This window comes from Mchenga conophoros, linkage group LG20 (assembly GCF_057382185.1).
Source record: "Mchenga conophoros isolate Kocher_MC1m ecotype Shallow Benthic linkage group LG20, M_conophoros_male_GT1.1, whole genome shotgun sequence".
NCBI lineage: Eukaryota > Metazoa > Chordata > Actinopteri > Cichliformes > Cichlidae > Mchenga > Mchenga conophoros.
This window is the reverse complement of record NC_140545.1, coordinates 5,571,899-5,597,808: the sequence shown is the minus strand read 5'-3', so window position 1 is coordinate 5,597,808 and position 25,910 is coordinate 5,571,899. Positions and strand designations below refer to the sequence as shown.

At 40.2% G+C, this 25,910-nt stretch overlaps 2 protein-coding genes across 2 annotated transcripts in view; both read left to right on the top strand.

The window, feature by feature from the left end:
• The window catches only part of cntn3a.2 (contactin 3a, tandem duplicate 2), a 43,807-nt gene extending 32,118 nt beyond the window's left edge, over positions 1-11,689 (top strand). The window contains exons 20-23 of the mRNA XM_085259096.1: positions 686-872; positions 3,786-3,898; positions 5,425-5,593; positions 6,450-11,689. Coding sequence (XP_085115222.1) covers positions 686-872; positions 3,786-3,898; positions 5,425-5,593; positions 6,450-6,547 — 567 coding nt within the window. The 3' untranslated portion in view covers positions 6,548-11,689. The remainder of the gene's footprint in view (positions 1-685; positions 873-3,785; positions 3,899-5,424; positions 5,594-6,449) is intronic.
• Positions 11,690-13,672: 1,983 nt separating this feature from the next.
• Positions 13,673-25,796, top strand: exosc10 (exosome component 10). The gene is made up of 25 exons (XM_085260402.1): positions 13,673-13,887; positions 14,442-14,578; positions 16,959-17,082; positions 17,170-17,274; positions 17,463-17,622; positions 17,932-18,040; positions 18,134-18,209; positions 18,299-18,409; positions 18,531-18,674; positions 19,946-20,136; positions 20,247-20,403; positions 20,585-20,733; positions 20,898-20,948; positions 21,092-21,203; positions 21,352-21,399; positions 21,477-21,552; positions 21,652-21,752; positions 21,840-21,932; positions 22,025-22,093; positions 22,305-22,410; positions 22,497-22,570; positions 24,960-25,140; positions 25,263-25,327; positions 25,415-25,491; positions 25,584-25,796. The coding sequence occupies exons 1-25, from the start codon at positions 13,762-13,764 to the stop codon at positions 25,612-25,614; spliced, it is 2,673 nt and encodes an 890-aa protein (XP_085116528.1). The 5' UTR covers positions 13,673-13,761; the 3' UTR covers positions 25,615-25,796.
• The last annotated feature ends 114 nt before the right edge of the window (positions 25,797-25,910 follow it).

The window sequence follows — 25,910 nt, the reverse complement described above, 5'->3', positions numbered from 1 at the left end:
ATGGTTTGGATAATAACAAAAATCTCTTACGTTTATTTTAAATACATTTTGCTGGCACTCGATCTGTAGCATAACTGTTTAAAAGCCATTTTTAATCAGGCAGCTTTCCATTAAAGAAAAAAATATTGCCACATTACAAAGCCATGAGGTATTGTTGAAACAATTAGATAGTCAAGCAACAATCAAAAGAATTGATTGGCAATTTAATATCAATGAATAGTTTCAGTCATTAAGTACAGAGGCTTTATAGTTCCCTGCTCCACACTTGGGAGTATTTGCTGCTTTTCTCTTTCTAGTGTTTGTTGGAAAAACACTTTTACACTGAATATTTTTATTATTTTTTGGCAATTAATATATGTTAATTAATCAGCGAGGAGACTAATCATTCATCTATGTTCGAATGTATGTACATTTTAAACCATTTCTAGGACCTGTAAGGATTTGTAATGTGAGATATCAAATATCCAGCTGGAAAGGTAAAAGAAAACCGTGATCTTTCTTCAGAGAATACAATCAAAGCCTTTTATTTAAAATTCCACAGTTCTTTCAAGACATCAAATGTAGCGTATTTGCAAGCATCCTTTTATGCCACATGGGCTAGAAAGCACATAAAGAATAGATGTACACATTTTGCTCCAATCCAAAGCCTTCTATCCCGAATGACGTGCTCTCTTTCTGAAAATAGGTGGCTTACTGGGAAGATGACACTAAACCAGAGACCATGGGGAAAGTTAGAGTGCCTTGGAACCAAACCTCGGCCACAGTGAGTGGCTTGGCAGGAAATACACAGTATTTCCTAACAGTCAGCGCCTTCAATACAGCAGGCACTAGCCCATTCCTCCCTGCAATCAATGTCACCACAAAAAAGCCACGTAAGTTGCAGCACACAATACTGCTGCTCAAGGGTTTGATTTTTGTGACTACACTGCTTAGAATTCAGAGGTGGAAACAGTTAGTGGTTTAATTGAAGTCTATTCTTAGCTTTTCCAATAACGCTGGGGAAATCTAGCATGTGTTGAAACGTGTCTGCATCCAAGTCCAGTAATGCAGTGCAGCGTTACAAAAACAGAATGCATGTAAAGGATAACTATGCAAATATAATAGGCTAAATCTGAGAGATTGTATTGTTGTGAAAAAATATGGTCTTTTTCACAGGAACACATGCCAAAAAAGTTAGATCAAAAAAATATAAAAGGAAAGTCCCAGAGAGGATGTAAAGATAGGGAGGGTTTTATCACTCTGTGTAAAATTGTAAAGCCTTTGGGGATTTTATCATCGACAGGACAAAATATTAAAAGATTAAGAGAACCCAGAGAAATCTTTGTGTGCAGGGGAAGAGGGCTGAAAACCAGTTTGGATAGCACCATGCTCTGCAGGCCCTCGGGTATCACTGCATTCAAAATAGACATGGTTCTTCACTGCATGCAAAAAATGCATGTCCACGTACATAGCGTGAGTAGCTTGTACTTCTCTATGAGCACTTAAATTCATCATGTAAATATTCCAGATTTAGCCACATAGACTAATTTTAATATGTGGTGCCTCCCAGGTTGATGGCATATTTTATCACATAGCAAATAATCGAGGCGCAGAGCTGTCGAGCAGTTGATTTCTATTTAATGCAAAAAATATAAAAAATATATCTTTCTTAGGACTGCCGCTTCCCTTTATTCCCAAATGCTTGCAAAGTCTTCTTAAAAGGAGATGAAGTAGCAAACGTTTCCCTGTTGCGAACCTTTAAAAACACATTAAGTTCATAATGATCGCATATTATTCAAAAACATTAAGTCATCTCATTTACCACATTTGACATAGTAGTTTCAATTTAAAGCGGAGTATGAAGATTTGTTGAGCAGTGGTTAGAGACGTGCTGGAACACAGACTAGCAACAGTTCATGTAACAAACACAGAGTCTTCATCTCAATGCCGACAATTTCAAGTCAGCAGCAGGAGGCAGATTAGCGTGCTTAACCCGAATAAAGCTGTTTTATACACCATTAGTTTGCTTTGTACAAGAGCTGAAGCAGGTCTGATTTAATGCCCTGTGAGCAAAAGTTGCCTCCAAAAACCCCCCGAAGGAATAGCCAACATGGTTTTGTTAGCCTTTAGCTTAGTCATCAGCCTGACCCGCTTATATCTTTTCTGCTTCCAAGCACACTGCTTCCACTTGACTCTGTGCAACCGGACCTTGATCTGTCAGTCCCCTGACGAGGGCCTTGTGTCCTCAGTAGTCACAATCTGCAGGGCTTTGCCTTTATTATCCTTGGCAACTTGCATTTCCCAGGAGGTGTTACCCTCTCACTGAATTTACTAACTGCCAAAATGGGCAATGTAGTCGGGGAGTGGGGATTAAACAGATGCCACCTGCCATTTAACAGATCAGTGTAGCATCAAAATGATTTTGAAGCTGCAAAGCAAATCACCTTAAAGTGAACGGGTTCCATTCTGCTTTTATCCACACTTTATTTGTACTTCCAAACTGGGCAAAGATTAGTGTCATATAATAATAGTATTTAATTCAATCTTTTTAAAGTTGTGTTATCCTTTAAGTGAAATAAAATCTTTCTTGTTCAATCTCACCAAGTTGGGGTGCTGTGTAAAATGCAAATAAAAGCAGAATGCAATGGTTAGCTAATTCCAATAAACTCATATTTAGTACAAAGCAGAACATAGAAGTCATTTCAAAAGTTTAAACTGAAAAAATATTAGCTCATTTTGAAGCAGAAATAAGTCTCAAAAAAGTTGTAACAGGGCCATGTTTACTACTGTGTAGCATCCAGTCTTCTTTTAACAGCAGTCCATAAATTTTTTGGGAGCTGAGGAGAGAAGCTGCTGGACTGATGTTGTCCTATTCTTGTCTGATATAAGATTCGTGGTGCTCAACACTTCTGGGTCTTGTTTGTCGCATATTTCATTTCCGGTTGTACTAGATGGGCACTAAACACAGCTCCATACCATCACTGATCATGCTTCTCCTTTTTAATCTGGGGACGTAGTGTCCGTGTTTTGCAGAAAGATTTTTGGGTTTCAATTTGTCTCACCACAGAACAGTTTTCCAGGGAAGATGCTTCTGGATCGTGTTCACATACAGCTTCTTTGCACGATAAAGCTTTAACCTGCACAGCAAACTGTGCTCACAGACAATTTCTGGAAGTGTTCCTGAGCCCATGCTGTGATTTCCATGACTAAATCATGCCTGATTTTAGTGCAGCGTTGCCTGAGGGCACGAAGATCACGTGCATGCAGCGTTGATTTTTGTCCTTATCCTTTGCGCACAGAGATTTCTTCAGATTCCCCGAATCTTTCATGACATCATGTACTGCAGATGATGAGATTTTCAAAGTCCTAACAATTTGACAAACATCATTCTGAAATTGTTCCACAATTTGCAGACACACTTTTTTCCCAGATCAATGAACCTCTGTCCATCTTTACTTTAGAGGAGCTCTGCCTCTTTAAAATGCTCCTTTTATACCCGGTCATGTCACTGACCTGTTGCTCATAAACCTGTTTAGTAGTTTCTTTTTAATATCACTTACTTTCCCAACTTTGATGTGATGTGTTGTTGCCATCAAATTCAAAATGAGCTATTATATTTTATGAAATATTAAAATGTCTCAGTTTAATTATCTGTTATGTTTTCCTTGTTTTATTGTGAATACACTATTGGTTTTTATTTATATTTTACACAGTGTCCCAAATTTTTGAAATTGGGATTATACACCAATGTGACACTAATGTTTCTGCAGTGATATAAAATTGTTAATAATTTTTATATCACGCAGCACCTTCCCAGCCGCCAATGAATGTGGGATGGAACCTAATGGGCTCTCAGCTGTCTGTTTACTGGGAACCTGTGGTGGCAATGGAATCAGAATCAGAAGTTTTGGGCTATCAAGTGAGTTTTACTTTCTCAGTTGCTTTCACGGGAACTTGGTACTAGGGCTGGGCCATATTATACCGTTCACGGTAATACCGGTATAATGTTAGGCAACGATAGGAAAATGAAATATCGGGATAGAATATGAGTAAAACGCGCATGCGCAGTGCCTTTGTTTTCATACGCACATGGCCGATTGTTGAGTGAAACAGATGAACCAGAATTGGTTTGTAAAAATGGTGCAACTTCAGTGATGTGGAACTGGTTTGGTGTTTGTCCGTCAGATACACAACAAAGCACATTTTTTTGCAGAACATGCAAGTGGCCGTCGTTATTGTTGTATTTGTCGGACTAAGATGCTCTTAAATCTGGGAGTAATCTGGGTCCTAAACTCCGTATGCTTCAGGTCAAACAAACACTGCAGCATCACTGAGAGTTAACTGTCTAAATTCTTTCATCTTTAATAAAACGATCAGCATTGCTGCTTTACCAGGTGTAACAATTCAGTTTAACTTCCAGGCATCCATGAAAACAAAATTTATTACATTTAACGGAGTTAGAAGTTAGCAGGAAGCTAGCGGAAGTTAGCTCGCTAGTTTCGCTAGTTACCTAAGCATGATATAGCACGTTCTGACTGAGAGATTTCTGAAAAAATTCAAACGTACAGCTCTGCTATCACTTCCAACATAAATGAAGGCAGGAAACTAAACAGCAGTGACGTTTGTAGGGTTACTGAAGTTGGGCTAGCTGGTATATAATGATGTGCTACGTGATCGCTAGCGACACAGCTATGTTAGCATAACATAAACAGTGAAGCTGGAGGATGAACACTAAGGTTCCTCATGGTTAGAGACAAATGCAATCGCATGGCAGGATGCTGTAAACGGACCAAACGTCAGTCAGGAGAACAACTGAGATAATCCATCCACAATACAAGGCTAGTCATTAATATACTGCAACAACATGGGAATAGAGCAGCTGCCAGAGAATTCAACATCAATGAATCAATGGTACAGAAGTGGAGGAAGCAAGAAGAATGAGTTTAATAAAGTTTGATTTATCTAACTGCTTTGTTTAGCTCAATGTGCCTTATGGTCCAAAAAATACGTACTGCACACTACAGTTTAATGTTGCAAAGCACCTCTTTTTAACTTCAGTGGATATTATATATGGTTATGCTCAGGATATGTCAGCCCATTTCTACTGGAAATGCCTTTTGGTTAAACTTTCAGCAAGGAATTTGCATTTGCACTGTTACATTTTTATAAAGCTTTAATGTACATAAAAACCAGCTTCTTGTTTAAGTGAAAATTAATGGAAGGTTGTCTTTTTGCGCTAGTAATGTTGTGGAGTATTTTGTCTCGCATCAATTATATCGTCAGTTATATCGTTATCGCAAATTTTCAAATGTATATCGTGATAAATATTTTTGGCCATATCGCCCTGCTCTACTTGGTACACTAGGTAACCACGAAGCTTATGCATTTGAAGTTGTTATGGTGTTAGAAAACATATTTGCAACCTTGTTTGTGTTCCCCTTTCAGCTGTCATACCATAGGCAGCGACACAAAGAGGTAATCACACTCACAACGGTCAATGCAACAGCAGAGCTGACCCTCCCTGAGGACGATGAGGAGTACATCATCTTTGTGCAGACACTGAGTGAAGGAGGATTAGGGCCGGCATCAGATCCCATACGAATCCACCAGCTAAGTAAGCTCGGTGTTCATGTTTTGTGAAGTTGCAGTGGTTAAATGGTCAAAAACGGAAGGCTGGAAGAATAATTTGAGTTTTCCCCGTGCCCTTCCCTTTAAAATATGCTGCTCTCATACTCCAGAGGAACATAGACAAATGCCAAAATTTGACATATGAATTCACTGGGACCTTTTTCTTTCTTTTTTGCCCATTTTTGTAAATAAAGTCACTTAACACTGTAAATCTGACAGGGACATTTTGTCCTCCCCTGACCCACCCTTAGTCAAGGCCCCATCCCACCTCCCCTGCGCTCTTCTGCGCTTATAGTTTGCTGAAATATGCAACACAATCCATCTCTGTCACAGACTCGCTTTGGCTAGATGCTATTGGTGTCCTGTGGGACTCCAGCGGGGGCTATTCCCCTGCCCTAAATGCTACTTTGCATTGTTGAACTTTTGTGTCGTATCCCTGAAAACAGAAAGAGGTAGAATTCAACATGGGTTTTTTTGTTAAATGGGCTCATCATTCCCGGAGGAGCAGGAAACGCGCTGTCTGGCAGAGTCATTTTTATCAAGTATATTATGTAGTGAGAAAGCAGCGATTGAAGCAAACTGCATCAGTGTTCTGGGTCCTTTACACTCACTTCCTCTAATACATTTTTTACCCATGCACTTAAAAGCCAGCACACAAATGAGTTTGCACCACATTTTAAGTAACCCCATGAAACGTCAGCATGCATATTTTATGTTTTGACAACCTAAGCGTGTTATTCTCAGCAGCTGACAGAGCAGAGAATTGAAACTTTGGGTTAGAAATGTGTGTTTCAGACGGATGTCAGCCACGGTGCTTTTACCTTGTTTTTCTTGTTTCCCAGGTATGAGCGCCCATGGCTCCAGAGCCTGGAGTGTGGAGATCTCCCCCCTCTCCCTGTTCCTCACCATCGCAATATCCTCATTCAGGTCATCGTTGTGACACAAACAGACTCTGCTCTGTTTTTCAGCATTCACTATTGGCTCTTGTTTTGTTTTGTTTTCTTTAATTTGTGAAAGTGGTCAAGGTTTTTTCTTTTCTTGCATTTTTTTAAGGTACCGCATATTTTTCTCCCAGTGTTATTTTGCAAGTATGCAGCAGCACAAGAGAAGAGTGTGCTGTCAGACACTTAATTAACAGTAAACGCTTGCTTTTTTTTTCTTACATAAGTCTGTTTTGACATTTTTGCTGGTTGGGAACAATGCTCCATTTCTACTCTTTTTTGACTCTAGAATGATACAGATGCCTTACTTCCATTCATGTGCCAAAGTAGTTGCAGCCTTCTCGTTGTTATTGCTAAGATAGCTACATGCTTTCCTCAACATTTTATTCCTCACTTTTCTTATCACGAAGGTCTCAGTGAACCTTGCAGAAAGCCCTGCAGAGAAGTTTATGATTGTTTGTTTGTTTCCTTGTATTTCTGAGTTTTCAGTTCTCCTCTCCAAAATCAGAAAGTAGAGACATGTTCATTCACCTGTGCCCGTGCCTTGGAGATTCTTGTATCGGCGTCACTTATAGACACTGGTTAGTGGTACTTAGCGTTTCAGAACATACTGCAGCCATCTCCATCTTTACGTGATCCTTTAAAAGTCGGTTGTGTCCCAGATGAAACTCATAAAACACCTCATAGTGCCGTTGTCCTCCATTTACCTTTTATCTTTTGATTGTGCGGAGCTGAATGTACCATGAAAGCTCCTAAAAATTTTAATGCCTCACGCTAGTTATAGTTATAGCCTGCCGAATGATGGATTTGACTTTGCTCTGCGTTCACAAATTTTACATTTGCTTGTATACAGTAGTACCGGCAGAGGTGTGTAACTGCCAATGTAATTCCGTTTTTTTGCAGCACCAGTGCTTCAGCGAACTTAAACAGCAGTCATTGAAGTCATTTATCAAAGGAAAATGACAAATGTTCACCGGCTTCAGCTTCTCAGATGTGAGACTTTGTTGTTTAAGATGTAAAACACAGCAAGGTGTACCTTTTATTATATTTCCCTCCACAGTATTCAACTTTGAATGGGATTGCAATGATCTGCCAACAAACCACTATATGAAATCAAAATTAGAGGGTGATCTAGTTACTTTTGTATCGATTTTCTAATCTCACTTTCCTGTTTTCACATTAATTTTTGAAATATGCAGTATTTCCTTTATCTCGCTAGGCTAAAGGTTTTGCCTGGACCCTGTACTACAAAGTGAGTTCAGCATACTCCGGGTATTTCTCCAGTATCAGAATTCAGCTACCCTTACGCTTGGTAAGCTGGTCATCAACTTGATAAGTCAACCCAGGGTTTGACCGGCACGTTCTCGCAAAATGTTCTGCACATTTGACCAATCACAGAGAAAAGAAGATAAAACTATGCAATGGGATAAAATGAAGAGGTTAAAAATGAAACAGTCTGAAACCAACACAGCTGCTGCAGCGTGAGGAAAAGCGCTGTACAGTCGTTTAGTATTAAACGCGCTGTATGAAAGCGTGAGCGTTTAGCCTGTTTGAAGCCAGGAGTGAAAAAATGCCCCCTGTGTAACTTTACTGAATTATCGATATCACAGCTCTATCGTTAAAACACAGGAGAATCTGATGGATTATAATCGAATATTCCCTTTAATTAATGTTTAAAAGACAGTTTTAGGTTTTATTCTTTCTGCTGCAGGGCTGGTGGTGTTTAACGGTCTGAGAGTTAAGAATAAATATAAAAAATAGTCAAGTAGCTCCTCTGTTTTAGGATTTTAGGATTACATATTAATGCTTTCAGAACAATAAAATTGTTGTTCAATTTATTCCTGATGCTGATCAGGGAAATTCAAAGATTTCCCTTTAGACCCTCCTGCTATCCACAGATGTGAGGGATGTTTCAGGAATCATGATGCTGTTTTTGGAGAATTGATCAATCAGTAGGAGGTGACTTCATACCTGTTGGTTGCTAAAATGGAACAAAAGCTTCTTTAGCTTCACAGCATGAGTTACTGTGACGATAAAAAGCGAACCACCTTCATAGTAAAGAAAACTCAGGGTTAACCTGAAGTTACCTGGATAGAAATCCCCTGCTTTGTAGTACAGGCCGCTGGTTACTGACCTTTGATAGCACGGAGCAAAGCAAAATGTCATTGAGTCTAATGTCACATTCAAATTGATATTTCCACGGTTGGTTAAAAGAGAAGACTGATACCACTCTCATGTTAGCACATTGACAATGGGACCAGTGCGTAAGCATAGCTTAGCAAACCGTCAGCTTGACTTTGTCTAGTATTCACAGCCAGCACCTCTAAAGCTTACTTATTTGTTTACTTCATCAGATGGGGCACGTCAGATAGTCGAAACAAACAAATTTCTCTATCTGACTAAACTGACAATATCAACAATCTCTTCACACCCACTTCACACTGATTTGCCAGCCGTGTGGAGGTGAGAAAGTAAGCTGGGTTTGAACTTCTCTGTCGCATTTTTTATTTGTTAAACACCTGGTTTTTACTCTGAAACATTACCAGTACTTTCAGTTAAAGACTCAAAGTCTCTCTTGGACAATTATTGCATTTTACACCTCACTGCGGTGTCAAAGACAAATTCTTATGCTTCCGACATGGTTGAATTTGCTCTTTCCTAACAGAGCCTGGCACTGGTTCTGTTGTGAATGCACGCACAAGGGTGGTATAGCATCTCTATGATAGAGTTATATAGGTAAGGCAATACAGTTTAAAGAAATGACACAAATAATCTGAACTAAGGAGTCTCTTTGCTTGTTTGGAAGATTTCAGCTGTATTTCTCTCCTCATGTCGACTGAAAGCTCCATAGGTGAAGCTTATTTTGTCAAACCAGTTTAATGCTGATGAGCTAATTTAAAATAAAGCAGCTGCCTGGTTACCAGACACGAAGACACACCTAGTGGCCAATCACAATCCAGAACTCTCATGTCTTTAATGTATGGCATGAAAAAGAAAATCCAATATGTTTGAGCTTTGAAACAAACAAAATGAGCAATCTTTGGATGTTGCCTCGAGCTCTGAGTAAGAGGGATATACATTGTTCACAGTTTTCTGAGTGATTAATGGGAAATACAACTAACTGATTAATCAATAGCGAAAATAATCATCAGTTGCAGCCCCAGTCTACATCCATCTGGGACCACACAGCCAGTGCCAGTCAGCGTATATTCACAGCCATTGCCGTCGGGACGAGAGGTTTAAAGCGCTGCCAATTGTGCCAGTCTGATAATTGAAATCTAGCCACCAGCTTAGACATTATTTGGCTAAATGTGTGGTCAGCTGTGTTTTTAATACTCTGTGAATTTGTTCTTTGTTGTCAGTCGTATTGGTTGTTTGTTTTTTTTTATGTGGTCCGTGTTGTCATTGTTTATTTATGTATTTCAGCGAAACCCCGCAGCTCAGGTATTCAGACCTGCTTCACTTCATCTTTCAATAGCTCTGAGATGGCAGAAGCGGATAGATCTGAAATGTGTCAGCGCAGGACACAGGGGTCTATTTAACAGTCTGACTTGATGAACGGAAAGCCTGATGTGTGCCAAGATTTAGCAGACATTAAAACATCTTAATAAATTAGAGCAGCCCTGCGGGGTTTCTGTGGGGAAAGGGCATAGGAGTAATGGTACTAATGACACTCACAGAAGGCGAATATATCAGGATTTAGGGAAGACTAAATCAGGACAATCTCATCAAGATGACACGATGAAAGGTGCGTGCGTAAATGTGTACGAGCATGATTGTGCACGGTTATTACCTTAGTCTGCCACATCATGGACAAGTGCTTTCAGACAACCATTTATCTATTTGGAGGGAGGAGGGGGGTTAAACTCATTTCTTGTGCTATGGTTCAAAGCTTTGTGCGACTGAAGCATTGCGGACATTGAACGAGAGCAAAACAAGGTCAATGTGGGAGGTAGAGATTTTTAAAAAGTGAGTTTGACTCAGGGAGGAGTTGAAATGTCTGTCCACTTAACGCAGATTCCTGGAGCGAAGGACTAAGTAAGATTTAAAAACCAGAAAGGGACCCAAATCCAAGGTCACATCAGGTGCATGTGGCAGGTAAAGCTCACATTAAATGTAAAGGTTTACTTCCCCGATGAGTGTTGAAGCTGTCTTTGAATCGTGTTTCGTTGTTTTTGTGGCTCTACGTGTGGTTAATCTGTATACATTCTTTCATCGCAGAATGACATTGTTAGACTAACAGATGTTTACACAGGAAATGCATTATTCTGGCTAATTTATTGATTATATGAACTGGAAAAAAAAGAACTTGTGTCTTTGGGTACATAGAAGCATTGCCAACCTCTGTTTTGTAACGTATCAGTACTGTGGAGATGTTTTGAGTTTGACTTTGATCTTCTTCTTCTTTTTTTTAATGTTTGATATGGTTACTGATTGGGTTTTTTCCCCCTAAAGATTCTGCACAAAGGTCAAGTGTTGTTTTTAAGAGAACAATTGAGAGCCAGAGATTTCTAAATCAAAAGTTGGTGCGCTGAGATCTCCCTTGCCTTCATAAATGATGCTGTACATAGTGTATGTATTTCGTTTGGCTTTTTTAGCAACGTCCCCGCCCTCCCCCAACCGGGAAACCAAACAGTGCTGCTTCCAATTGTAATTCTCAGTCAAGCCCTGAATCTGAAAAATACATGAGCAGAGAGTAACATTTCCTAGCAGCTGCTATCACACACAGCCTTTTGGTGCAGTGACACAAACACCTACCTGTTACAAGGTAGCCGGCCAGTGCACAGTGGATAATACGAGTGGTATTATTCACGAGTACTTTTTGTCTTTTTATACCAATACAGCTTTACGGTTTTCAGAAAAGGCTAATTTGATCCTAAAATAAGTGCGAGTAGTTTCATTGGATTTCTAAGTGCGGACAGACTTTACGATTACAGCTCTGGGTTACAACGCTTGGCCTTTCTGTCGTGACTCCTCAAAATGTTCATGTCGAGGTGATCTCCGTGAGATCGTGGCAGCAGCGTTTTCACATTGAAAAGTCATCAGCTGATCTTGATATGCTGAAGCTGTGCATGTATGATATCGTTTGGTGCATTTGTGTTTTCTAAATGAGGGAGTTAATAAAAACAATTCATTGAGGGTTCCTGTCTTGGATTTTTTTTTCTGAATTATATGTGTGCTGCTGTCATTTACAGCATCAGCAGTTTTAGTGTGTTTTACTGCAGGAAGACTTTGAGTGGTGCCTTGGGGCACCGTCAAAGCTATAAAATGCATAATATTATGAAAAAGCGTATAAATGGAAGTAAATGTCAGCGGTAATGTCCTTTTCGGTGGCTAAAGAACACATCTAAAGGGTTTTTTTGTTGGTTTTTTTGCTGCATATACTAATTGTATTCTTACACTGTGTAATAACGACTGCCCTCACAGATATGAAATGCTTTGAATACTAACGTCACGCTGTATCAAAAAAATACACAGTCTACAGCACACATCAAGCAGATGGCTTTTTTACTGTAGCCTTCACAAAGAGTACTGCCGAATTTCTTCTGGATTATTAGAGCATATATTTGCTGAACTTCAGATACCTTCCACTAAAACAACAGAATGACAGGGAAAGCTGCTGTGAAATATTGATTGAGCCCAGTGTTGCAGAGATGCTTTTAAGATAATAAGAGGGAGAGGACCCTGTGAAGAGATCAATATGAAGGGGAAGTGAAGAAAAGATAGGTTTCTCCCTACATACCACAGATCATCCGTAATGAGCTAGTGTGTCAATACTTTGGCCGGGGCTCCTCGCATACCACTGGCCACTAAAGAGCATCAGGCCACTGTAACTTGTCTGCAATTAGTGGAATTTTACACCAGACTAAGGGGAATGTATTTATGTCCGATTAGTATACTCATGGTGGTCACCTTAGCTCGAAAACTGCAAAGTGCTTCGCATTCAAATATCCCTTAGAGAGATATTGGCTGAGACATGATTGGTGTATATTGCCTCCCAATGCAGCAGATGCTGTGGCACGGTTGCTACGGATTGCAAGTGTCAATACTGCCCCCTAATGGTCCCACCATCCCAGTGCATCTGTCCAGTGTGAGGCAGTAAACTGGACATGAGGCAGTGCCTGCAGTATGACTGCACCGAACAGGTACACTGAGAACCAGAGACGGAACAGGCAGTCATATTCTGATTCATACCCAATGTTGAGTCGGTTCACAGTTTTAGAGGTAGAGGTTAACCTAGAAAATCAGTAGAATAATCCTTTAATTGTCCCACAAGGGGAAATTTGGGTGTAACAGCACCAAGAAAGACACATATACAAACAAACAGTACACAAGACACAGAACAGAAACACACAATTTTTACATATTTTACATATATGTACATAATTTTTACATATTTAAAGTATTATTGAAATAGAATTGAAGAATTAAAGTGAAGGTTATATCACAACACCAGTGTCTTCAAGGGGCTTCATATTGTAAGGTAAAGAGTCTACAATAACAGACGACCCCCTATGTTAAAGCACTTGGTGATGGTGGGAAGGAAAAACTCCCTTTCAACAGAAAGAAGCCAGCAGCAAAACCAGGCTCAGGGAGAGGCAATCATGGGGGTGATGGGAGGAAGACAGTTCAGTTTAATTTAATTCATACAGTGCCAAATCACAATAACAGTCTCTTTAAGGCTCTTTATATTGTAAGATGATGACCCTACAATAATAGAGCGAAAATCCCCAAAACAGACAATCCTTTGTGAGCAAGCACTTGGCAACGGTGGGGAGGAAAAACCACCTTATAACAAGACGAAACCTCTGGCAGAATCAGGCTCGGGTAGGGGCAGGCATCTGCCACGATTTGTTTGGGGTGATGGGAGGAAGTCAGGAGAAAAGACACACTGTGGAGGAGAGCCAGACATTATTAATAGCTGTGGTGTATAAACACAGAGTGTGAAAATAGATGAATGAAAAAGAAACGCTTCCCAGTGCATCGTGGGAAGCCCTCAGCAGTCTAAGCCTAGTGCAGCATAATTAAAGTAAAAATATGTGTGATCGTTTGCTTCGGCTGATGGTCTGTGATACGATCCGCCTGGTAGTGGCCCTTCCACCCCACACCGTTAGGTGGTGCTGTTTGTCCCTCGGCATTCCCAGTGGCCCAGAAGAATCATCGAAGAAACGAGTTGTTTCCTGCGTTACACATGTACATAGCACCAAATTAAATGATGGCTTCTTCAAAGAAGAAAGGTTTAAAGAGCAGTGGCCCTAAGGACAGTAATTTGGACACCAACGACGAGGACAAAACCGAATTGTGCCCCGGTTTCAGAGACGTGGACGCTTTTGTTAAAGTAAGTAAACAAATCCGGAGTTCATGCTAGCAGGCAAGAAAGCAACGTGGATGCCTGATAGCTGGTTGAAAACATCCACAGCTAGCTGTTGAGACGAGGTGACTTTTATACAGGTGATTGTAAAGGTAAAGGTCGACGTTACGAGTCTGGAGTGTCTTTGCTAAATCGTTAGAAATGTGGAAGTCTGTAGTTAACAGTTATTATCATGCAGTGTTGCAAGTAACGGACGAAAAGTGATAGAAATCCAGTCCTAAAGTATCTCCTGGGACCAACCACATACTCTATTAAAGTCTTTGGTTAAATAGCCTCTGTTTATATAAAGTCAGCAGAGCCAGCAATGACAAAGTAAGAGCATTTTAAATTATTCAATAAGCACTATATCCATGCTGCTTTTCCCTGTGGATAAACCTTATTGTTCCCTCAATATGATGTAATAACAGTAACTAATAGGGAACAGCAGTGTTTCCGTGCCCTTTATTTTTAATTATAATCAATTTCAATATATTGAAAATGGCTTTAAACAGTAACTAACAGCTCAATCTTTTTCTCTACAGCATGGGTTTGGTGCTGTATTATCAGCCACCAAAGCATCTGCCGGCCTGCCTCAAGCTGGGGATGAATATGATTTCTATCGGAGCTTCCCAGGATTCCAGGAGTTCTGTGAAAGTCAAGGAGATAAGCTCCTGCACTGGTGAGAATATAGTGTGTTGTTGCATTATTTTATTTTTTAAATTCACAGATTCAACAATGCATTCAGTGAGTTGATCAGAATCACAATACTTTATGGATCCCTGGGGGAAATTATGTTGATTACAGTGCTCCAGTACAAACAGTAACAAAAACAGACAATACAAGAAGTAAGACATAGCACAATATATTCATATGTATATATTGTGTAGTCCTGACAAACTATGTTGTTGAGGTTTGAGGCAACACTACAGTTTTGCAGCAGCACACTCCACTTATAATGAAAACTGAGCTTAATGATAATCAGACCACATGAATCTCTTAAACCATATCTGTATACCAAACATATATTAACTCATTTTAAAAAGTAATTTCCATCTATACTCACTTGCCTGTAAATGTATATTACATTTCCATCATTATTTTTAAAGTGTATTTTGCAAAAGTCTCAAGCCACCCGTCATTTCATGTCAGTGCAGAAATTTACTGAAATATGCAAATGTAGATACAAATACAGTATAGAAGACAGAGACAGTTGGTACATTTCTAATGAGTTTGAAAGTCAACATTTGGTATGATCGTTTTTATCCTTCAACACAGCCTGAAATCTGTTAGGTAAGCTCTGTTATCATTTCTTTAAGTAGTCTTCGGAAATGGTTCTCCAGGCTTCTTGGAAAACATTCAGGGCTCGTCTTTGGCTGCCCTCTGTTTCATGACAGAGGATCCACCATGTTTTTCAGGTGGCTGTAGACACTCAAGGTGTAAGACCTGTTGCCACTGATTTTCAATCCAGTTCTTGTGTAATTTGTCATATCTCACCCTTACCTCCCTGTTTTCCTTAACAATGGCTTCCTGACAACCACCCTTCCACTGAGACAGTTTCTGATTACTTTAATACTCTTTACCTGTTGTACATAGTTTTTAATGCCTACCACTATTTCCTTGGGCCTCCATTTTTCCACTTTCATTTTTTTTTTAAACAACATACTCCACACCATGCCAGGGTATGCCAAATTTTCAGCTAATAGCTCAGTGGGAATCACATTGTTGGCGCAAAAATGCTATTTTTATGTCAGACATTTCGTTTCACGGGCATAAACTAGCGTTTTTCATAGATTCATCTAAAGAAATGAGACCAAAAGGATGTTTTTTAAGCAGGCTTCTAGTAGCAAAATGCCTAAAGATACAGTTGGCTGTTTGCCAAGCTATGTGTAGGCACAGCACTGGTTCATCGTTTCAGTTGGGTTTCAGCTTGCATGATTCATAGGTCAGTGTTAAGTGGCTTAAAAAATATTTCTCTGAACATGATCAGATACAAGTACTGGATTAAAAATCAGTAAAAAAAGCAACCAGTGTCCAAAAGCCTTTGAAATACTTCGAGAAAGCCTGGAGAGCTGTTGCTCAAGAGAAAAGCACTTTAAAAAAAATAGCAAGAAGATCTGGCATCTTGGAAACGAAATACAAAAAAATGAACTCAAGACTTTTGCTCATACTCTACATGTACGTGTGATGCTTCTAGCAAACAAGATCGGTGATCGTTTGCTTCGGCTGATGGTGGGTTATAAACGTAACTGAAAGTAACACACCAGTATTAAGTTGTTATGTGTTGGGTTTGATATGTGTTTGGGATTAGTAGGATCTGTAGTATTTTACTGACTGATAGTTATTGCTTAGTCGCTCGCACTAATTAGAAATCTGCTGACATCTCAGTGTAAAAGAATGCACGAGGGCAGCTGTAGACACGATAACTGGCGCCTGATATCGGTCACGGCCACCTCAGTTCCTGCAAAACAAGCAGCTCTCCCCACCTGTTTTAACCAATCAGACAGATGCACATTCTCAGATAAGACTTTGTGTAATGCCTAGATATCTCCTCTTTTTTTGGGAAATTGGCTGCTGCTAACTGCTTGCAGACTGTTTTCTGAACAGAACAGATCCATAATCATCCAGTGCTTTAATAAATACACCAAAAGATGAAGTGTATCGACTGGTGATTCCTAAAAGTGGATAAACAATTGTGCGACATATGGCACTGGGACTTCTTACACAAGTAGAGCGAAAACACAGTGATAATTATAAATAATGTGGCATAACAAAAGATCTATCAGCCTTAGTAAGCGATCAGACCCATCCAGGATGCATACGTGGCTGGCTGCCTTGTTATTAGAAACTCGTAATTGCTGGACTTCTAGATTAAAACACAAGGTAGCAGTTTTCAAACTAAACAGGGGTCAGCAAAGGTTTCCAGACGTCTCCCACGAGGCTTTAGTGCAGACGTACCCTTTGACACGCATGCAGATGAGTTGTTTTATTGAATAACTAACCTGTCACTAGCTGTGCATCAGTAATCAAAATGTAATCTTTTCACTGTGCCTCTGTGTTAGTATGAGTCAGATAATGCAGCACCATGGATGCAGATCTCACATGAGAGACCGGAACAAGCTGACAGGGCTGGAGGAGAGGTTCGACTTGGTCGTGGACTCAAATGACGTTATCCTCGAAAGAGTGGTATGACCCGCAGCTTTGGTGTCGAATGAGTTTCTACACGAAAAAGTCTTTGCAAAGTAACCCTGAGCTCTCATGTCTGATTTCCAGGGGATTCTTCTTGATGAAGCTGATGGGGTGAACAGGAGCCAGCAGCCTGTCATGCCTGCAGGGTTCCAGCCTCCAAAAGTTGTCGTTTCCAGCTGGAATCGCAAGGTTGGCTAATTAACCTCTCCGCTATTACACTGCAGATGCCAGTGTCTGCTCTGGGCCGAATTCAAGAAGAAACAATATGTGCCAGACCTGGCAGTCGTTTCTTAAATCTCACGCACACACAAAAAAAAGTTTTTTGAAAGTAGTACGTTTGTTCTACACTTTTTCTAAACAATGCTTTTATGGATCAGGGTTCCAGTCCTAGCAGTCGTTCCGAGACATTTCGACTGCTCCATGCCAAGAACATCACACGACCTCAGCTGAAATTCAAGGAAAAAGTTGACAACAGCAACACGCCTTTTATACCCAAGATCTTCATCAAGCCAAATGCAGTAAAGCCACTTCCATCTTGTAAGACATGCTTTTTACTCTCATATTCTTCCTCATCCTATTGTTTTCTCGTGTTAGCTTTTGATTGCAATATAAACGCGTTGACGCAGGGATGTCAAACTCATTTTATACCACTGAAGCTCTAATTTCTGTCAGTGAAAAGAAGTCTAACTATAAATGTAATGTCTTGATGCATGCTCCTAAAGGAAAAAAAAGTCTAATTTTCCAAAGCTGTCCTGTGGGTGAGCTGATTCTCACCCCCAGGCCTTATGTTTGACACTCCTGCTTTAGCGTGTCAAACTTATTACCTTTCCTGTTCTCCATCCATAGATTTTACCAACAAACAAATGCGTAAAGAGAGGCCTGAGGACCTTGATGTCCCAGCTGCCCTGGCTGACTTCATCCACCAGCAAAGAACTCAGGAACATGTTGATGACATGTAAGCATTCTACCTTGTTTAATATACACATCATATCTTGTTCCATTTTTTATTTTTATTGTGCAACTATACTTGGGATTTTGATCCATGCAGGTTTGCACACCCATACCAATATGAACTGGACCATCTTACAATACCAGAAAATCTTCTGTCTAAGCCAGAACCTCAGGTAATACACTCATGTGTAATGTGTGATTCCTGTAATATGATGCTGTCACTGTTGGTTAGGCCTCTGTCTAATCTGTGGTTTCTTTTCAGATGCACAAACCAGTAGCTGAGACAAAGTTGTCATTTGTTGATACACTGGAGGATTTGGTAGCTCTAAATGAAAAGCTGTGCAAATTGTCTGAATTTGCAGTGGACCTGGAGGTACAGAGCTCATATTCATAGTGTTGTAATGTAATGTAAAAATTTTGCATCACAAATTCATTTATTTGGACATTTTCAGACAAATTTCACTGCTCACTTTCTTCTTTGTTCTTCATCGCAGCATCATTCCTACAGAAGTTTCCTCGGCCTCACCTGTCTGATGCAGATCTCCACCAGAGAGGAGGACTTCATCATCGACACCTTGGAGCTCCGCAGCGAGATGTACATCCTGAATGAGGCATTCACTGACCCCTCCATTGTCAAGGTAATGGAGACACTCCCCAATCATTTTCCCTCTGTATCCTGCTCTGCTCTATCAACAGCAGATGAGATTACATGTCTGGTTAGATTTGGTTTGAGGTGGGCAGGTGCACAGTCGGCAGCTGTTTTTAAAATTTTAATCTCAGTTCTGAATTCGTTACAGTGCAGTGGACAGGCATGACCTGTTGTTCTGGTACATGATCAGTGCAGCAGATAACTGGGGGAAAAATCTGTCTAAAGTGTGAAAATGTACTTTTTTTTGTGCCAATTTATTCCTGTGCAACTCAGTGAATTTCATGCATTCTGTTCATGAAGACTCTCTTACCCTTTGCTCAGCTCTTGTTATCAGTTTCTTTGTCTTTAAGTGTTTTTTCTTTTTAAACAGGCCCACACAAAGAGGCAGAAAAATAATGTACTGTCACACCAGCAGGCACCTTATGATCACCAGTTTGTTTGTAAAGCACCTTGAGGTGACTGCTGTAGGGACTCGGCGCTATATAAATAAAATTGAATTGACCTGATATGACTTTTGATTGGTTAAAAGTGCATGATTTGACACTAAGGTCATTCAAAAAGCCAAGTCCAGTTTACTGTATCTTGGGAAGAAATCATTTACCCTGTTGGGATTTATAAATAGCTTATGAGCTCTATCAATAAAGTAATCATAAATGGGTTTACATACCAGTTTTTGGTGTTTGTACCTACATGTGAATGATTTCCCTGTAATGTGGAATACATATTTAAAGAGAAGCAGTCTGGTGGTCTAACTACTTGTCTTTCTGTTTTTTAAAGCCATTACTTTCCCACATCTCAGAACTGAAAATGCACTTAAAATAGCCCCAAGGGAGTATATCTTCCTTGGGGCTATATCTCATCATCTCCTTTTTGATATTACATGGAGGCCTTTTGGGAAAAAAAGAATCTTCACCAGTGTAATGATTATAAGTTTGTAAAGTTAAAACCCCCCTGAGCCGGAATTTGTTTGAGGTGTCCTTATTATTTTCAAACACATCCGATAAAGTTGGCAAGCGTCCCGCGGTGTGTGTGGGAGCAGACATGACTCACTCACTGTAGGACACCTGTGAAAAAAGTGTGGTGCGTAGGCTTTAAACCACTGAAAGATTTGCGAAAATGATCCAAATGTTACATAGCATGTCTCCACTTTTTTTCAAAAGAAAATATATAGATATAAAATGAGTCTTAATTGTTTTTCTTTATTAAATAAGCTGGTTCTGCACCGGTGAGGTTTCAACACTTCATGTTTTTTGTTCGTAGGTTTTTCACGGTGCAGATTCTGACATTGAATGGCTCCAGAGGGACTTTGGCTTGTATGTTGTCAACCTTTTTGACACACATCAGGCAAGCCGGGCTCTCAACCTGGCCAGGCATTCCCTCGACCACTTGCTAAAACACTTCTGCAACGTGGACTCTGACAAACGTTACCAGCTGGCTGACTGGAGGGTTCGGTATGGTGACTCCTGGTTATTGAATGCATAGTTTTATACTTTTCACTTAGCTTCAAGCGTTGTATGGTTGTTTTGGGGGAATTAAATATAGTCCACATTTGTCCACATAGCCCCTTGCCAGATGAGATGGTGCAGTATGCCCGGACAGACACCCACTACCTTCTTTATATCTACGACTGCGTGAGGGTACAGCTTCTCGACTTCAACCACGGACAGCCTGGTTTGCTGCAGAGTGTCTGGAACAAGAGCAGCAGCATTTCCCTCAAGGTGTGCACTTCATACACCATGAAGATTAAAGTGACACTTCCTTAATAGTCTTGTTCAATTCTAATAGTTCCATTGGAGTCTTTAATGCTTCCATAATTTTTACATTTCCACACCATGACCTCTCAAGATTTTCTGACATTTGTCACGATTCGCCATGTGCCCCCCCTCTCTTCCCAAACAGAAATATGTGAAGCCTATCTACACAGAAGAGTCATATTTGGAGCTGCAGAGGAAGCAGAAAAAGTCTTTTAACACCCAGCAGCTCACTGCCTTCAGACTGCTGTTTGCCTGGAGGGACAAACTGGCCAGGCAGGAAGATGAAAGCACCGGGTAGGCTGCCTGGAAATGGATGGACTTCTTGTTCTGGAAATTTGCTGGAGCTTTTTTTTCCTCTCTCTAGCTTATCCTTCCTGTCCAGCTACATATTACAGTCCAAATGATTTAGGGTTTGGAAGTCGTAACATGTTTTAATCCAGTGTTACCTGTGTGTTTAGATACGTCCTGCCCACTCACATGATGATCAAAATATCTGAGGAGTTGCCAAGGTAAGTTGACTATATTTCTCTTCTTTCCTCTTTTTTTTCTCCTTTTTCTTTTTTCCGGTTCTTGTTGTTTTCACTGTGGAGTAGATCAATTTAATGTTTTTATTCATAACCTCCAGCTCAGTATTTTGTCTTTACCTACTCAGGGAGCCTCAGGGCATCATTGCCTGCTGTAACCCCGTGCCCCCACTGGTGAGGCAGTACAACAATGAGCTCCATTTGTTAGTGCAGCAGGCCAGGGAAATGCCCCTCCTTAAGGTGAGGAAAGATGAGTGGCAGCAGGGGGGGATGTTTTGGGGGTTTTTTCTCCCCTCTTGGTATTATAGGTTCAATGTTTGAGATGTCACTGATGATTTGAGGGACCAGGATCAGTCAAATATTGCAATATCTTTTGCATTTCACACAGGCTGAGATTGCTGCGCAGAAGAAGAAAGGACTCACGCCCATTAAAAAGGTTTGCTTAAATTCCAGTTGATTTTGGAGGTTGAATGACTGCAGGGGAAATGAATGTGGTTTTATATCATTTTCCAGCCTGAGGTCCCGTTGTTTGGTCCCCATGATACATCCAGGGTTTCCGAGAGCGACCCCCCTCAAATTTCTGCTGATGGTAAGCTTCATGCTCGTGTGTGCTTTGCATCGCTCAAACGATAGCAGATTTCAGCCCATTAGGCTTTGTATTGATGCATCCATTAATTTATTTTTTCAGATCTGCCAGTTAAGCAGGGGATGCTGTTCTCAGAGGATGAGGACGTAGATGTACAGAAAGAAAGCGGTCTCGTGGCATCAGCTAAAATCACACTGTTTGAGGTGGAGATTAACATTTAGTTTATTCAGAGTGAGATGATTTGTGTGTAACTGTGGTGCGAAATGTGAGATCTCTGCTCTTTGTTAAAGGAGGTGGAAATAAAGGATGACCAGGAGTCAAGCTCAGCGGCTCAGATGAAAGCCAGACGTATTATTGAGTCCTTTGAAAACCCCTTTAGAATGGTAAGAGGCAGGCAGTGATTTACCCTCAGTGCTGGTTGTGTGCCACCGAACTTGAGGTTCAGTATTCATTTGTCTTCCTTTTGGGATTTCAGTATTTACCCTCCACTGATGTGCACGTCAACAAAAATGCCAAGTTTGACCCGTCTTCAAAAATATTCGAGGTAATCAAAGAGCTCTATTCACCGATCCATATCCTGTTTTTTTTTGTTTTTTTTTAGTTTTTTTTAGTTTTTTAGTTTTTCTTTTTTTCTTCTTCGTCTTTTTTTTCTGTTTAGTTTCTTTTTTTTCTTCATCTTTTTTTTTATTTTTTATTTTTTTTTAAACCTCGTCCCTGTTTGAACATTCACAGCTACAAACTTCTCACCTTGACAGATCAGTAAAAGGTGGAAACTACAGAGTGTTGAACAGCAACAGACTGAATTAGAGGCCAAGAAGAAAGCCAAGCAGGAAGCCAAAGAAATGGCAAAAAAGCAGACGGGTAACAGGGTTAATTTACTCTAAATTGATCATTTTCTTTCACCCATAATTCATGTTCCTCATTGTTTTTAATGTTGACTTCCATAGAGGAAAGGACAAAGGCTAAACAGAGTTATCAGGAGTCTCTCAAGAACGTCGCCACAGTTCGCCAGCAAGTAGCAGTGAGTCACTCACTTTCTGTTCCTGCCATTTTCTCTTTTCAACTTTAGATGGGCTTCGGTGTCCCTGTGGCGTGAGAGTTATACTCACTCAAGAACATGTTAAAGCCTCTACATTAATGGCCAGTTTAACCCTCTGCTCTGCCCCCCATTTTCTGATGATGCCTTTGGTTTTTCTGCACATAAATACAGTGACTCATAAGCGAGTAAAGCACTTTTACCAGTCTGCAGCACTGGCATTGAAGTGGCCTTTTAATATTTATGTCTGTCACATGATGTGTCTGGGGAAACAGAATCCGCAGCGGGGGACTAGAGCATTAAGAGACTCATCCTTTACTTATCACGTGATTTTTTTTTTTTTTTTTTTTTTTTCTCCCCTGGAGAGCGACAATAGCTCCTTTCTGCCCAAAAGCCCATCTACTGGGATTACTGCTTTACACCCACCTGGTTACTCATGCACAGTCTTTCCACCATAGTGCTTCCTTCTTCTTTTTTAAATACTCTGTCCCCTCTACCTTTCACCATCTGAGGCTTTGCCATCATTTGTTTGAGTGAACACTAATGGCGTGCACCAGACTAATCCTCTGTGTGATGACTGTTTCAGTGAAAACTTGGTTTTAAGGCACTCCCTGCTGAATTGGCACCCTCATATAAGCACGTTGGCACCATCTGGTGGCGTGCATCGTAGTCGGAGATGTTGGCAGCAACGCTTGAAAGTAACAGTCGTCAACTTGCCAACTTCAGCAGAACATTGGCAGTTTCGGCTAACTGTCAGTTTCAGCTGGCACTTGGGCAATGAAGTTTTCTTGTCTAATTACTAATTATTTGAAAGAAAGCTCAGTGATTTTTGGAAGCTCCTGCTGCTCTGATATAAATAGTATTACAAAAGGGTTGTGCAGTGATTTGGTTGTTCACCAACAGTGGCATGAGAAAAATACAACTTGCTAGTGAGCAAAATGAAATGAGCTGAATAGACTAATTTGCTTGGGAAATAAAATATGCAAATTAACAGTTTAGCTTAAGGAAGCACTGCTGTGGCATTTTCAATGTAAACAGAAATGTGTGTTTTAGGTTATAAGGTAATTATTCACAATAATGTTTTCACTTTGTAAGCTTTAAATCCAGGTGTCCTGCTTCTTTGGAGTGAAAACAACGTATAATCTTCGTTGTAACATTATGTAATTCTCCAATCTTGATACAGCTGACTCGTAACAAGCAAACTGTCAGAAGACAGATTCTATGTAGGCTTGTATACACCATAAATATATACATTCACCAGGTACTACATTATGTACACCTTCCTAGCCCCCTTTTGCCTTCAGAACTGCCTCAACTCTTTTGTTATCCACCTTTTATTCAACAAGGTGCTGGAAATATTCCTCTTAGATTTTGGTGGCACAGCATAAATGCAGCTCAGCAGAGCGTTTAGAGCATGTTGCACTGTGAAGCTCGTGTTCCACCACATCCCAAAAGGATGTCATGTTGAACATCTGAGCTTTGTGACGTGCTGTGTTGTCCTGCTGTAAGCAGAAGAGAGTACAGTACGGTGATAAAGAGGTGGAGATAGTCAGCAGCAGTACTCAGGCTGTGGCATTTCAACCATGCTCAGCTGGTACTCCTCGTTTTCTTTCAGCTCCTCCCTTTAGTGGTTGTCACAGAGGATCTTCTGCACAGCCTTATCCCTAGCACCGTATCACCTTATCCCTAGCATCTTCCTCTTTCACACAAAGAAGTGTACTCCATAGTGCCAATCCATGGTGGCAAATGGGGAGGGTTGTGTCAGGAAGCATCCAGAATAAAATCTTGGCCAAATTAAATATGCGGATCATCAAGACAAGTGTGCCAAGAAAATGTTCCTCACACCATTCCTCCATCAGAAGCCTGAAATGTTCATACAAAGGATGTGTGCTTTCATGTTGCTTACACCAAATTCTGACCCTACCATCTTAATGTCGAGGCAGAAATGAAGACCAGGCAGTCTTATTCTAATCTCCTGTTGTCCAGTTTTGGTGAGCCTCAGTGAATTGTAGCCAGTTTGCTGGTCTTCTGCTACTGAAGACCATCTGCCTAAAGATTCAACATACTGTGCTTTCAGAGATGCTCTTCTTTTGGTTGTAGCAAGTGGGGTTTTTTTTTTTTGTTTCTTTGGACTTTCTGTCAGCTCAAAGCAGTCTGGTCATTGGATATTTTTGCATAATTTGACCGTTCTCTGTGAAATGTTTAAACAGCAAAACATTGAACTAAAAATCATCAGATATAGAATAAGGGGTCACATGCATTCAAGACTGGGGATAAACTCGAACTTGACAGTGTCTACATTTACAGAGGTGCTCATTAAAGTGATCATTCTTTGTATTTTACTGAATGCAGTGTTACTGACCTATTTAATTAGGAATCCTCAAACGCCGGCGGAAAGAAAAGAGAGCGAGTCGACAGTGAGGTTGGAGACTTGACTCCCAAACCAAGCAAGAAGTTAATGAAATCTGCAGAGAAACCCCAGAAGACAGAAATAACTCCTCAAGACAGCTTCAAGCCCTTTGACTACAGTCAGTCAGACCTCAAAGTCTTTGCTGGTACGCATATCATTTTTTTATTACACTGGGTGAAACCACGGCTTATTTTTCATTCATTTGCAGTTGTTTTAAAATCTAAAAAAAACCCATTTAAATTCTGTGCACTCTCTTTTCTTCTACAGGTAACACATCAAAGGATAACACACAGTTTGATCCAAACCGGCAAGCCCACGATTTTAAGAGAAAAGTATGGCTCTGTTAAAATAATTTATTAACCGAACCACATGCAAATATATTCATGTTTAATAATGAATTGCTACATTTTGTGTAACAGAAAACTCCTAAGGGACAGAAAAACAACACTGGTGCTGGCAACCGAAGTATGTCGTACCTGCCTGGAAAATCGGATCGGTAAATATATTCAGCGTACAGAGGTTTTTCTGGCCTTGCTAATTCAAACTCACAGAATATTAACCACTCTGTCCTTTTCTTCCCCCTTACAGAGGATTCCGGCATAACTGGCCCAAAAGATAGGCTGTCTTTGATGCCATTTTCTGTCTCCATTTTAAAACCTTTTCACCCTGCAGAAACAGTGTTTGTCTTTTTTTGTCCTTGTTGTGCAGCCAAGTAAAATCCAGGATTTCAGAATTTTGAATCAAAAAGTGTCTTTTTCTATCTGCGCACACTTCCTAAATAAAGATTGTTTTAGAAGTAAACCCTGCCTTATTTTTTTATTTGTGCAACAGTATTATGTAGAATTATCACTACCAACTCAGATATTAAAATAATAGTTAATAAATAGTTAATAAAATTGGTCATTATCCTTCTTA